We start from the raw sequence: 14,422 nt of genomic DNA on the forward strand, positions 1-14,422 counted from the left end.
GGACCTTAAAGCCCATCCCATCCCACCCCCTGCCATGGGCAGGGACACCTTCCACTGTCCCAGACTGCTCCAAACCCCTTCCAACCTGGCCTTGGACACTTCCAGGGATGGGGCAACCACAGCTTCTCTGGGCAACCTGTGCCAGGGCCTCCCCACCCTCACAGTCAAGAATTTTTTCCCACTATCCCACCTATCCCTGCCCTCTGGCAGTGGGAAGCCATTCCCTGTGTCCTGTCCCTCCATCCCTTGTCCCCAGTCCCTCTCCAGCTCTCCTGGAGCCCCTTTAGGCCCTGCAAGGGGCTCTCAGCTCTCCCTGGATTCTTCTCTCCTCCAGGTGAACCTCTCCCATCTCTCCCAGCCTGGCTCCAGAGCAGAGGGGCTCCAGCCCTGGGAGCATTTCCGTGGCCTCTGGGCAGGATGGAGAGGAAGGGCAGTGCCTGTCCTGTCCCCGAGGGCCTCACAGATCCGAGGGTTTCCAGGTGCTGCTCCCTGTGCTCTGCAGTCTCCCGGGACTGATGTGAGTGTGTGACACCAGCAGCACTGGGCACGTTCCTCCACTAAATAGCTGTCACCTTGGAAGCACTTGGCAGAGGGAACTGCCAGGGAGAGCACTTTGCAGGAGAAATAAGGACTGGTTTCACCACTAATATTTCCAGGGTTGCTCATTGCCATTAATTTTCTCTGCTCTCCAGCAGACGAGGCCTCAGGAGCCCCCCCTGCTCCGTGTGGTTTGGAGAACTGTGAGCTCACGTCCTCCCAGAGACTGGGCCGGGCTCTGCCTGCCTGGCTGCATCCTGGGGGGGCTGTGAACCCCGGGGTGCACCCAGTGGGTGCCCCGATGGGAACCCCAGTGATGCTCCAGTGGGTGACTCAGTGTGCACCCTGCTGTGATGGGAACCCCGCTGGGCACTCTACGGATGTCCCAATGGATATTCCACTGCACCCCGATTTGCCCCCCAGCGGGCACTCCAAGTGCACCCCCGTGCCCCGTGCAGCGCAGGGACTCTGCAGAGAGCTGCTGCCTCGGCAGAGTGAAAGCCAAGGGAAGGCCCAAAGGGGGCAAAGTTAGGACCTCAGGAGGGGGGATGGCGGAGGAGGCGGGCAGGGCGCGGTGGCTCCGGGCCCGCGGTGGCTCCGGCTCCTCTCCGGCTTCCGCTCCGGGTTTCGCGGCTCTCCCGCCGCGCCGCGCGGGCCCCACGTGGGGCGGGGGCGGGGCCTGGCGGCGGCAGCCAATGAGCAGCGCCGGGCGCTGACAGCGCCTGTCACGTCAACAGCCGGAACGCTCCCAATTAGCGGCGGCGGGGGGGGGCCGGGACACCCCAATCCCGCACCCCGGGGGTCAGCGGGGCGCTCCGCACCCCCCGCACCGGGCAGCGGGGGGCGCGGCGGGACTGCCGGGGGTTTCCCCCCCCGTTTGATTGTTTAAACGGTGGCGTGTGATTATTGATGCCGAGGAGCCCCATCCGGCGCGGCGGTGCCGGGGCCGCTCGGCGCGGCCCGCCCGGCTCGGCGGTGACAGATTGTTTGAGCGGGAGGAAGCGCCGGCCCGGGCTAATTACGCCGCCATGGCGGGCGGGGGCTGCGCGCCGCGGCCCCGCGTGGCTTTGATTGACAGCGCCGCTCCCCGCGGCCAATCGCGCCCGAGCGGCGGCCGGCTCCGCGCCGTGATTGGCGGAGGGGCGCGGCCCGCCGCGCGGTCCCACGTGGGGCGGAGGCTCCGTCTGACGCGCGGGCGAGCGGCCATTTTGTGCGCCGGGCCCGCCCGGGGGGCCGCGGCCGCGCCGGACCCGCCGCCCCCGCCCCGCCGGGCCGGGCCGGGGGCCGCTCCCTGCGCCGCCCCGGCCAGGGGTCCCCCGCGGGGGTGCGGGCGGGTGTCCCCAGGGCGCGGCGGGAGGCGCTGACGTGAACGCCATTACCCGTGTTCCTCGTTAAAGCCCCTCGGGCGCGCGCGGGGGCGCGGAGCGGGGCCCTCACGACACATCAAAGCGGCCGCGCGGCCGCCGGGGGAGCCAGGGCGGCCATGTCGGCGCGGGGGGGGGGCTCGTCCCGCGCGCTCCGCGGGCGCGGCGGGCCGTGAGGGGAGAGCAGGGGGTGACACAGCGGTTGTGGGTGTCGTGCGGACCCCGGCGCGGGGGCCCGGCCGCGTTCAGCCCGGGCACGACCGTTCTCGCCGAGGCCCGGCCGCTCCATCGCGGGCTCGGCCGGGCCGGGGGGACCGCGGGGGGCGTGGCTTGGAAGGGGGGGCGTGGCGCGGTAGGCGTGGCCTGCGGGCGGCCCTCTCGCGGACACAAGCTGGCATTGTGACGTCGCGCGCGGCGGCGCCCAATCGGCGCGCGCTCTCCGTGCCCCCACGTGGGCGCGGCGCGCCGCCATTGGCCGCGGCCGGAGCGGCCGGCCGGGTTTTGTCGCCCGCCCGCCGCCCCGCTCCGCCCGGGCGCTGTGGCCGCACCGCGTGCTCGGCGCTGCCGCCCCGCTCCGGCCCCGCTCCGCGACCCCCGCGCCCGCCATGGCCCCCGCGCCCACCGCCAGCCCCGCGGGACGCAGCTGAACGGCCGCCCCCGGGCGGGGGGATCCGCTCGCTCTTCGCATGTCCGCGGCGCCCGGGAAGTCGGATGTGTACGGCCTTCCTCCCCCTCCTCCTCTCCTCCATGGCCGTCGTGCTCCGGCGTTAGTTCCTGGCTTTGCTTCCCCTTCTCCCGGCCGCAGGAATACCGCGGGACCATCCTCCCGCCGCCGCGTTGTTGTTGTCGCTGTGGCTTTTTCGTCTATTTATTTTTTTTTCTTTTTTTGGGGGTGATTTTGCTTTTTTTTTTTTTTTTCCGACAGCGAGTGCCGGAAGGAGGGGGGGGGGTGAGGAAGCGGAGGCCCGCGGAGCGCGGCGGCCGGGGGGGGTCGGCACCTGGCCCCGGCGGTGCGGGGCTGGGCTCGGCTCCGCGGGCGCCTCCCCGGCGGTGCGGGGCCGGGGTGGGGGGGTGCGTGTGCGGGGGGGAACCGGCCGAGCCCGCTCCCCCCCCCACCCCCTCCGCCCTCCCTCCTCCGCCCCCCGCACGGACTTTCCTCTCGTCCCTTTGTTCAGTTCTCGGCCTCTCCGGGAGCGCTCCGAGCCCGGCGGGCAGCAGCGCCAGCACCGCACGTCGCGATCGCCGTAGCGAGGCACGGCACGGCTCGTCCCAGTGACCGCGCCCCAGCCCGGCCATGTACCCCCAGGGCCGGCACCCGGTGAGTCCCGGTACCCCCCTCCCGACCCCCCTCCCGCACCCCCAGTACCTCCCCCCGGCTCCCTCCCGCCGTATCCCCCCGGTAACACCCCCCCCGCACTCCCCGGTAACCGACCCCCGGTCCCCCCCCCCGCAGGCTCCGCACCAGCCGGGCCAACCGGGCTTCAAATTCACCGTGGCCGAGTCCTGCGACCGGATCAAGGACGAGTTCCAGTTCCTGCAGGCCCAGTACCACAGGTGAGCCCGGGGGGACCCCCGGCTGCCCCCCCCCCCGCCCCGCCCGCCCCCCCCGCCCGCGGGGTCTCACCCTCCGCTCTCCCCCCCCCCAGCCTCAAAGTGGAGTATGACAAGCTGGCGAACGAGAAGACCGAAATGCAGCGCCATTACGTTATGGTGAGAGACTTTAATCAGATTTCGGATCAGCCTGTAAATGTCATTAGCTGGGAGCCTGCGGACGGGGGGGACCGGGGGACCCCCCTCCCGGGACGGGCACTGCCTGCCCGGGGACCCCCGGAGGCGTTGGGGGGGTGCCCGATGCCAGGCGCGCGGAGCCCCAGACGGCTGGAAGCGCAATCCCAAGTTTCCTGTTAACCCCTTTGTAGCGCTCCGGGGGGGCCGGGGGGAGGTTGGAGCAGCGCCCCCGGGCTCCGGGGGGTCCCTCGGCGTGATGGGGGTCCCCCCCTTGCTGCTCCGAGGCGCGGAGTGAGGCCACCCGGGAGCCATCCCAGCTCACCCCGCTCATCCTTCCCGAGGGAAATGGGCTCTTTTGTTGCCTCAAAACCCTCTTTTTTTAGCCAAATTTGCGTCTCGGGGCCCCCAGGTGGGCTCGGTTGGGTTTCTCCTGGGTTCAGCAGGATCCAGCACCCCCTTTCCCAGCGGCTCCCAGGGCTCCCAGCAGCTCCATTGGCCCCTGGGGGGGGGAATAAATCCACCCCCCCAGTGAGAAGCTGGAATTTTGGCCAGACTCCGGGCTGTACCTGTTCTGCCAGGGCTGAGCAGACGCCTGTCACCCAGCTCTGCGCCTCTTTGTTTTTGTAAGTAGCTTAGGAGGAGAAAACAGGAGTCAAAAGGAGTGTCCCCTTGTTAAGTGCCTACCAGTTAAACCCATAAACATCTGCTTATTATAAGGTGTAATTTCCTTGGCTACCAGTGCTTTAAGCCCAGTTTTGACCAGGATGCTTTTTGGTAATGACCTTATGCAAATACCTTCTGTGAAGTTAATTCAAATTCTTCTTGGCTCTCTTCTTTAATTGAATTTATTTGTATGTTTTTGTTCCCCAGTACTACGAAATGTCCTACGGTTTGAACATTGAAATGCACAAACAGGTGAGTAATTTCCAGGGGGGGGAAGTTGGGATTGATTGATCTCCTGTTGCCCTTTTCCTCAACCTGAGGTAAAATGGGCCCTGATTGCTCATGGCTAGGCTTCGGGAAGGAAGATTTAGGAAGGCTCTATCCACGTTTGTTACAGTTTAGGAAGGGCTTTATCCATGTTTCTTACAGTTTAGGAAGGCTCTGTCCACGTTTGTTACAGTTTAGGAGGGCTCTATCCACATTTGTTACAGAGGCCCTGATTGCACTAGATAGGGAATAAGTGCTGAAGGCAGGGATGTGACTCCAGGTGGGAATCCCGTGGCCTGGCAGTGGAATTGGGAACTGCAGGTTGTTGGCAGGTTGGTGTTTTGTCTGTGCTGCTGAGAAATTCGGGTTTTAAGCGGAGTGTTTATGCTGAGGGGTGAGAACAGCCTTGCCTTCCGTGCTGGGATGGCGGTACCTGGAATAGCGCGTTCCCAAAACTGGGAAAACACTGATGTGTGCTGCGATTGCCTCTGGTTGTGTTGTTGGTACAACAGGACTGTTTCTAAGGTCATACCCTGATCTCCTCCGCGCTGTAGCGTGAGACTGAGGAGGGAATTATCTCCAGGGCTCCGATAGCTTACGGTGTGTTGCTCAATGTCACGGATTTGTCTTTGCATCTGGGAAATGAAGCAATGTTTGGGGTTGGTTGGTTTGGTGTTTTTTTTTTTTTTTTCTCCCTTCCAGTCTCCTCTAATATGTAACTTGCCTGAAGGAAAAAATAGAGAAGGCCCCAGCAGAATGTGGTGTGGTACCTTGATAAGATTATCGTTAAAGAGCCTAAAGGCTGCGCACATGATGGTAAAACTTAAAGGAATAAAGTTATTATTGAGATTAGACCTGATTATTTGTGCTGCTGCTGCTTACTGGTTTTAGAAGGAGTTCTAATTAAGAACTTAAGGCAGATAGGAGTTGACATCAACTTTGCCGCTCGCAAATCAGCCCCATTCAACTCCAAAGTGGTTTTGCTTAATAGCAGCATCGCCCTCCTCTAGGAAGTGTAGTCGCTGGGAGCTGATGAAATGCAAAGCAGCGTCTCTGAATCTGCCTCTCTTTTCTTCCCTTTGCCTTTCTGCGGCGCAGTCACAGGGCAACGAAAATAATTCCTGCTTAGTCTTCAGTTTTTTTAAAAATATCTTCTCCCGTGCAGACAATCCCGACTCCTCGCCCGCTCTCCGGGGCTCTGCCTGGACCCAGGTGGGGCAGGGCGGCCCAGGGGGAGCCCTGGGAGGCTGTGAGGGGCCGGGACCCCCGTGCTGGGGGAGGCCTTGGGCAGGGTTTGGCCTGGGGAGGTCGGGAATCCCCCAGAATGCAGGGGGTTTGTGTAGGCCCGTGGTGGCCTCCCTGAGGAGGGGACGGTTGTGGTGCGTCCAGAGGGACACGGACCCTGCGGCCGCTTCAGCGATGCCCTGAGGGACTGGAGTGATGCCCGAGGGATGGGGTGACACTGGAGGCACTGGAGTAACGTGAACACGGGCTCTTTGGGGAGAGGAAGTGCCTCTTCCCACCTGGTTGCTCGGTGTCGAACGGCTCCGCTCTGGGTGATGCTGGGAGATGCTGGGATAATGCACAGGGATGTTGGGCTTGTTCTCTCCGTGGAAGCTTTGGAAGGAGTTGCTGTTCCTGAGATGTGCAGTGTGTTTTCCCACCGGTCCATGGATGGAACCCAAGGGATCAGTGAGGCCTGGCGCCCTCGGGAGGTGCAGATGGATCACCCCATCCTCCGCTCCGCCAACCGTGACCGTGTAGGGCGTCTTCCCTTGATGTGTCCGTGGTGGTTTTGGGGGGTGACTGAGGAGCCCCGGCATTCCCAGGGGTGGTTTTGTGCCCTGGGAGTTGCTGGGTGGTGGTGGCCTGGGAGGCCCAGCGTGGTCAACGTGCTTTGCTGGGAGCTTTGCGGGCGAGCGGATAAATCCCGTCCGGACGGTTCCAGCCTGTGCCGAGCATCCCTGCCCGCTCGCGGTGACATGTGCTGCGTGCCGAGCGCCGGGCTCGCCGAACTTCGGGAGGCGAAGCCGCCTCGTTCTTTAATTGACAGCAAAGCGCGCGGGGCCGGAGGAAAACAAAGCCCCGCGAGCTGCTCCCGGCGGCGCTTCCAGGCGAAAATGGGGCGAGAGGGAGCGGCGGGATGGGAGAGCAGGACCGCAGCGGGGGGCCCGCCGAGGGTTTTCCCCCTCTTTCGGGCCGCAGCATCCCCCTGAAAGGCATCCCTGCCGCAGCATCCCCCCGCAAGGCATCCCGCTAATTGCGGCGTGGTCCTGCCTGCATCTGGTTGAGGGTGGCTGGTCCTGAACAAACAAGTTTATCAGCTGACCTGTTTAGCGGTTGACTTGTGTTTATCTGCACACAATCAAGTAGACTGAAGTGCTTGAATTATTCATGCAGTGTCCTGCCCTCCAGACTTGACTGCTTGTGATTACATCTGCTCCAGACAAACATTGATGGATACTTCATCTTTAAGCAAAAGGGGATTGTCTGTCTGTGGGCTTATATAACAGATTATCTCTTCTACGCTGAATATTAAGTGTGTGCATATGTGGCTGCGTGTGGGGTTGTTGTGTTGTTTTGTTTTTTTTTTTTTTCCTTCCCCCCTTTCTTCTCGTTTTGTTTCTTGTTAAGCAAAAAAATGTACTTTCATAAACAACTCCATATGCAAGGAAATATTTAGGAAGTGACTTGGTTGCAGTGAATCGCTCCTTACATCAGTCTTCCTGCTGAACTAAGCTCCCTTACCCGGGCTCAGCTTTCTTAAACCCGAGTCCAATCATGAGCTTTCTTTTGAAACCCCGGCAAAACTTTTTTTTTTTTTTTTCCCCCCCCTTCTTAGGGCTAATTGATTTTTCCAAAAGAAACTTTGCTTCCCCTGTTGGCTTCGCATTGTTTCTGTGCAGATCTCCGTGGATAATCGCCGACTGCAATAACCATTCCAAAAGAAAAACTAATTTTGCGTGGGGAAACGGGACACCTCGGAGGACAGAACCTTTGTGCTGGGTTTTATTTCTTTTTATGGCTGAGAACCCTCCACATAAGCACTTCTTGTTTTCGTGCTTAAACACTTAATGCTTGGAACAAACCTAAACCCCCCTGACACTTCCAGGGAAGAGAGGCAGGGTTTTTTTTTTTTTTCCTCTAGAATATTCTAGGAACACAATATACTTTCTGTCATGCTCGTTAGCAAGGAGTGCCAGGTAATAATTTGCTAAATACTTCAGAAGCCAAGTAATTTGTTAGCTCTGCTCTCAGGTCTCCTAAGGTAGAAGGGAATATTGTCAGAGCTTCACCTCTCCCTCCCCGCAGCTCTGCAGGTGGATTTTGGGGGTGCTGGGTGCCTTTTTGGGGGTCTGAGTGGGCTGTGCCCCCCACATCCCGGTTGCCGGTGGTAATTCCGTAATGAGGGGTTGTGTCCTGCCCCTCCACCCCCCCTCCCTGATTTAATTCTCATCAGCCTGGCTCTCCACTTTGCTAATAACGATAGCAGCCACAAATAGCTTTCAACATGCCATTGACAGCCCGGTTGGAGAGAGCACTTGAAATAGTGGTAGACAGCTGAAAGTACCCATAATTGTGCGCCGGAGTGAGAACCACACTGCTCAAGGGCCTTATTTTCATGTGCTTAAAGAGACAATATCCTGGTTTCAACAAATGCTGCTGGTGCTTCACGGCTGGTGTGATTTACTCCTCGCTTCTCCCCCCCGCCCTCTGCCAGGGAGGAGGTTTTGGGGGGACTGTGCAGCACGGGAGGGGGTGTCCTGGAGTGCCTGAAGGAGGGCTGGGGGGTCCAGACCCGTCTTGGAAACAATACTGGGGGTGTGTGTGGAGGGATCTGTGGTTTGGGAGCCCAGGAGAAGCTGGGGGCTCATGGGTGGCCGTGTTGTGGGATGGTGGGATGGCGCTGGTGCCGTGTTCTGCATCCCACAGACCATCACCTTTGGCAGCCCCACCAACCCCACTGCTCCAGGGTTTTAGGCATTTTGGGGGTGTGTGTATTTATACATGTGTGTGTTTATACATTTGCACTTCCCCAGGGCAGTGGGCACGGCCCCAAGGCTGCCAGAGCTCCAGGAGCATTTGGACAACACTCTGAGGGACAGGGTGGGATTGTTGGGGTGTCTGTGCAGGGCCAGGAGCTGGACTGGATATTCTTATGGGTCCCTTCCAGCTCAGGATAGTCTGTGATATAGATATGTATGTTTTGGGGTGTCTTCCAAGAGGAGGAAGGGCAGTGCTGTGTGTTCATCCGTTCTCTTCATTCTTCATCCTGACATATAAATCTATAAGCAAGGGCAGGTGGAACTGGGGGCTGCTGTGGCCCAAAATCTGTTCTGAGGCTCTGTCTGCCATGGCCTGGTGTGCACTGCTGTGATTCCCTTCCCTACAGAGGTTTAGGGTGTTTTGTGCAGGATGTTTTGGGGTGCTTTGTGCAGGGTCTTTGGGATTGCTCCCCTCAGAGTGGTGGTTGTGGGGCTATTTTATGAGGCATCTCCATTCTCCCAAGGACTGGGAGCCCAGGAGGGGTTTGGATCCCATCCTGTGCTGTGGGGGAATGCTGGGACCAGCCTGGGGGTGCATCCCCAGGGCTGGGGCATCCCTGCAGCTCCTGTTTTCCTCCTCAACTACGTCCAAGGCTGATGTATTTTGGCTCCACCACCCAGTGGGGTATCCGTGGGGTATCACGCAGGACCCCCCAGGTTCCAGCTTGGAATTCTGCACTCCTGTGCTCTGGGTCATTTCTAAGGCAGCTCCTTTCAGCCCTGCTCTGTCTCTGCTGTGACTGATGGGCCACAGGGTTATTTTTAAACTTCCCTCTGCCACATCCAGGTGTAAAGACGAGCGGCCGTGGGGCCGGAGCTGCTGGGCAGAGCCAGCCCCGAGCTATTTAACACCATGCCAACCTGTTCCTGCTCCCAGAGCCCCATCCTGCCTCCTGACAGGCTGCCAGGAGCAGCTCCCTGTGCCCTCCAGAGCTGTGGGTGCTGGTGGTGGCTCTGGCCATTTTAAGAGCGGGTGGGGTGACAGGACCCAACGGTCCCTCTCTTGATTTATCACCAGTGCAAATGTTTTCTCTGGTTTCCCCCTCCGTGCTGGTGAAACGCCAGCCCAGAAGTGTTTCTGCTCAGGCAGGAGGTCAGATTCTTGGCAGGGGCAGGGGGTGATGGGGGGTTAGTTGAGGATTTCAGGTTCTCCAACCTCTTGCCCTTTTTAATGCCCATCAGCATCTCTGTGCCCGGGTGAGTGTCCCTGAAGGTGCTCCCATGGACCCCAGGAGAGGCACCCAGCACCCACTGAGCACCTCCTGTGGGGGTTTGGGTGGGTGGGTACCTCTCCTGGGTGTTTTATCCCCACTCATTTGCAGCTGTGGTCCAGGGAAGATGCAGGGCATCGGAAGGGGATGCAGAGCCTGGGATTGCCATGGCAACCTGCCGTGGGGAATGGAGGTTTTTCTTGGCAGGAGCAGCTCGGGGGGGCTCGGGGGGCTCCGTCACTCTGGGAAGGTGATGAATGAGCCCTGTTATGGGGAAGGTGTCGGGCATGAAGCCCTTCCCTGTTCCCGACGTGCCGGAGGATCCCCTTTCGCTCCCGATTAAACTTTTAATGGGGACAACCAGAGTTTAATATTCTGTGGAATGGGAAAAGTTAAAGTGAACAAATATTTAAAGACTATTGAATCTCATGTTCGCAGGAAACCTCACAGTTGTAAACATAATATTTTGGACATCTAATATCTTTCTGCTCACTGAGTCCCACGTGGGAAGTCTCTCCCTTTGCGGAAAATCTTTGTTTGAAGTTTGGGCAGAACTGGATTTAAATGTGGAGGAGATGGGTTGTTGTGAGTCTGGACTGTGTGATTCCCGGGGAATACCCAGCACCTTCCCTTCCTCCTCCCTACCACCAGCCTGTTTGGGTGCTGTATTTTTCCTGTCACACTGACCCCACCTCTGCGGCGCAGCCCAGGGAGCCTCGTGCTGGCACCGCTGTTTTCACCTCAAATAAGGATGGAATTTGTTCTGGAACTCACAGGAGCAGCAGCCGGGCTTGTCGCATCCAGAATCCAATGGGCTTCAGCTGAAGGAATAAATATTTAATGGAGCTGCAGTCTATATATAATCTAATCGATGCCTCAGTGCCAAAAAGCCTTCAAAGAGCTTTTGCTCTCGCTGGGCAGCGCGTGGTGGGAGCTCTGGGCTGGCTGGTGGCACACGCGGTGCCAGCCTGGCTCCTTTGGACACGGGGCTGGGGCTGGGCTGGATTTGGGCAGTTTTAGCTTCCAGCCCCATTTTTGGGGTGCAGAGTGGTCCTGGGGTGATGTGTGAGTGTGGGGGGGTTAAAAACTTGTGCTGGCCAGAACCTGTTCCTCGGGGCAGGGATCTTGCGCTGTCACGACAGTGAAGTGTCGCTGCAGTGACAGGAAAAGGGGAATGGCTTCCCACTGACACAGGGCAGGGTTAGGTGGGATTTTGGAAAGGAATTCTTGCCTGTGAGGGTAGCGAGGCCCTGGCACAGGTTGCCCAGAGAAGCTGTGGCTGCCCCATCCCTGGAAGTGTCCAAGGCCAGGTTGGACGGGGCTTGGAGCAACCTGGGCTGGTGGAAGGTGTCCCTGCCCATGGCAGGGGGTGGAACTGGATAATGTTTAAGCTCCCTTCCCACCCAAACCATTCCAGGATTCCATGAGCCCCAGCTGCCTCCTGATCTGTGCATCCTCACGTTGGGGTCCGTGATAATCCTGGTGACTGGTGTAGCTGTAGCTGGGGGTACCTGAGTCCAACCCCTGGTCACCTCCTGGTGCTCCTGCCTTGGCACGATGTGCCAGCACGTTCTCCTGCCCTCTGGAATTGCTAATTAAAGCATGAGGTGTAACCCAATCACTGGGGTGCTTTCAGAGAAGAGGATGGCCAGAAATATCCCTGTGGCTCAGCAGCCAAAAGCAGCAATGGGGGCTGCGTGGGGACCCCTCGGAGCAGGACCCCGAGTTCTGGGGTCTGTGGGGTTGTTCCCTCCATGGGGGTGGCTCAGTACTGGGGGAGAGCAGGGTTTTCTTGGTGTCTCCTTGCTTCTGGTCATCCTGGGAACATCGGTTGTGCTTGTTGGGTTGGTCTTGTAGTCACAGCAGTGTGACCTGGCCATCACCCAGCTCCTCCCAGCAAGGGCTGAGTGTCTGTTGGGCATTTTCTCCCAAACTGTGATATTTGGGGATTTTCCTTGCAGTACTTGAGAGCAGGTAGAGCTCAGAGCTCCTCTCTGGGTTGGATGGGCTTCAAAAGCCAAGCTGCTGTAGGACCCATCCTCGGGGCTGAGCTGTGGGATCAGGAAGGTGAAGCCTTGGGATGGCAGGGATGGATTTGGGGGGCACAGAGGGGGCTCGACTGCTGGCTGCCTTGGGAAGAGGCCCCTTGCCAAGAGGGAGGCTGGAGCGAGCCCAGGTTAATCACTTGTGTTATTGATAACGAGCTGCTCGGGGCTGTCGGAAGGAATTTCTGGGCGTTTGATTCCCTGCCAGCCTCGGCCCGGCCATTGTTGTGGCTCTGGATCCTCGGCTGCTCCGGCCCTGTTTGACTTGGAGCAGGAGCTGTTTTCACAGCTGCCCTGGCGGAGCAGCCGAGTTAACCCTTGGGAGCCGAGTGATCCCAGGGTAACCCTTGGGAGCCGAGTGATCCCAGGGTAACCCTTGGGAGCCGAGTGATCCCAGGGTAACCCTTGGGAGCTGAGTGATCCCAGGGTAACCCTTGGGAGCCGAGTGATCCTGGTGGGAGCCAGGGGAGCCCAGCAGGAGCATCTGTGGGGTGTGTGGGAGGGTGGCACCTCCCAGCACGGGGCTGGGGGCATCCCTCCAGGAAAGCAGCATTCCCAGTTAATTATTCCCACAGTTATCAGCACAGTTGGTTGTTACAGTCCCAATAGGTCAGTGGAGCTGGTGGTGGGTCTGGGTTGTTTTGGAGTGGGATGGGAGGATGGCGAAGGGAACACCACCAGCTTTGTGTGGGGTGGGCAGAGAGCAGAGCAGGGACCCCCAGGCCTCGCTGGTGTCTCTGCCAGGGTTTCTCCTGGAGAAACTCAACACTCACCACAGTGCCAGGAGTGGGAGGTGATGGCAAGGGCCACGAAAAACTGGATTTTCTGGGATCCAGCCCCCAGCAGCTGCTCCAAGGATGAGGAGCTGTGGCAGTGCTACGTCTTCATGAAACCAGGGAAGTCCAGGGTGGTGTAGCACTGCTGGGGCTGGTCTGTGACACTCATCCCATGATGGGAAGGGGCCTCAAGTGTCCCAGGGCAGCAGGGATGTGTCCCTGTGCTGCTGTGCTTGAAGGTGCTTTTATTGCCTCTGTTGGGAGCTGCTACTTCCACTTGGAGGGGTGGTAGGGGATGGGAATGGGATATATGGGAAGAGACATGGAGGGGGACAGGGAGGGGATGCACAACACTGCTCCAGGAAGCCTCGAGCTGTCTGTGGGAGGCTGTTTGGTGCTGACTGTTGGGTTTTCTTCTTCCTTTTTTTCAGACAGAAATTGCTAAAAGACTGAATACAATTTTAGCCCAGATCATGCCTTTTCTGTCACAAGAGGTAAGGAAGTTTTCACACCCTGGGTGGGGAGTTGCTGCTTCTCCCAGGGGGGGTTTCCCCAGGCAGGCAGTGCTGAGCCCCTCAGGGGTCCCTGGGGTTGTGGGGCTGAGTGAGAAATGGGGTTCAGATCCTCCATGTGCATTGGAAAACCCTTGGGATGGGGGAGAGCTGGGCCCTGTGAAGGGGTTTGGGGGTCTCCAAAAAGGCTCTGAGGGGCTTCTCCACCCCCCTGCACCCCGTGGAGCTGGGAGGTGCTCCCAGGCATGAGCAAAATAGAGCCCAAAAGAGGGGTGAGCATCTCTGGAGGGGGGGTCCTGCCCCTGGGCTGGTGCCCCCATGCCCAGCTCTGACCTGGCCCTGCCCCTCTGTCCCCGCAGCACCAACAGCAAGTGGCACAGGCTGTTGAACGTGCCAAGCAAGTGACAATGACGGAGTTGAATGCTATCATCGGGGTACGTGGACTTCCCAATCTGCCTCTCACCGTGTGTATACCCCTTTTATTCCTATCATTTACCATAACCAGAGGCAATCCTGCGCTCAGGAGGGATAAAGCAGGGCGGCTCACACCCCCCCAGCCGTCCCATGGCCCCCCCAAATGACCAAAACTCCTCCAGTCTGGCATTGAGCGAGACAAGGGGTGGAATCTCCACCTCCCGCCCCCTTCCGGGTGCTGGCACAGCTCCAGGAGCCTCCAGCGACCAAATTGGGTGTTCCCCATGGCCTGGGCAGTGTTTGGGGTGCAGAGCAGGACCCAGCAGCCCTCGCAGACCCCCTGAGCCCAGGCTTGTCTCTGCTGGGCTGTTGGTGTGGAATGTGCTGTGCCCTTGGCAGGGTTGTTGTCCCATGCATTGATGACCCACTCCCGCTGGCCGGGCTCTCTCTCGCAGAGCTCGGGGGGGGTTAATTTGAGGATTAACCATTTTTATTGTTTCTTTAATTGATGTCACGGTCTCAGTCCTGCAGCAAACCTGCTCCTCAACCCGGGACATCGGTGTCCCCATCCAGCATCCTGGGCAGGTGGCTCCAGGGCTCCTCTGGCTTTAGGTCTTTGTTTTCCAGAAAATGCTCCTTGCCCTTTTTTTTTTTTTTTTTAATAACTATTTGCACTTCTTAAGCTACAAGGATCTTTATAATTCTTTGCACTTAACCTGCTCTTCTCTACGTTTTTCTCTAATTTGTGGGTAGCACCAAAGGTAGAATTGGGCTCTGAGCTGCTGCAGTCTCTGGGGATGAGGAAAGGTTTGGTAGCAGGTGGTGGGGTTGGTGGCTCTTGGGAAGTGGCCCAGGGATG

The 14,422-nt window shown here is 59.2% G+C and overlaps 1 protein-coding gene across 6 annotated transcripts in view; it reads left to right on the forward strand.

Moving 5' to 3' along the window:
• The first annotated feature begins 2,539 nt into the window (after window positions 1-2,539).
• TLE3 (TLE family member 3, transcriptional corepressor) overlaps window positions 2,540-14,422 on the forward strand; it is a 29,897-nt gene continuing 18,014 nt past the window's right edge. For 4 of the 6 annotated variants that reach the window (XM_032700324.1, XM_032700326.1, XM_032700325.1 and 1 more), the window contains exons 1-7: window positions 2,540-2,667; window positions 3,077-3,219; window positions 3,355-3,455; window positions 3,548-3,611; window positions 4,500-4,544; window positions 13,069-13,131; window positions 13,509-13,583. In XM_032700324.1, coding sequence (XP_032556215.1) covers window positions 3,196-3,219; window positions 3,355-3,455; window positions 3,548-3,611; window positions 4,500-4,544; window positions 13,069-13,131; window positions 13,509-13,583 — 372 coding nt within the window. In that variant the 5' untranslated portion in view covers window positions 2,540-2,667; window positions 3,077-3,195. Of the gene's footprint in view, window positions 2,668-3,076; window positions 3,220-3,354; window positions 3,456-3,547; window positions 3,612-4,499; window positions 4,545-13,068; window positions 13,132-13,508; window positions 13,614-14,422 lie in introns of all 6 variants that reach the window. The other 2 variants (XM_032700322.1, XM_032700323.1) reach the window with 1 other exon arrangement.

This window comes from Chiroxiphia lanceolata, chromosome 12, assembly GCF_009829145.1.
Source record: "Chiroxiphia lanceolata isolate bChiLan1 chromosome 12, bChiLan1.pri, whole genome shotgun sequence".
In the NCBI taxonomy this organism is placed as follows: Eukaryota; Metazoa; Chordata; class Aves; order Passeriformes; family Pipridae; genus Chiroxiphia; species Chiroxiphia lanceolata.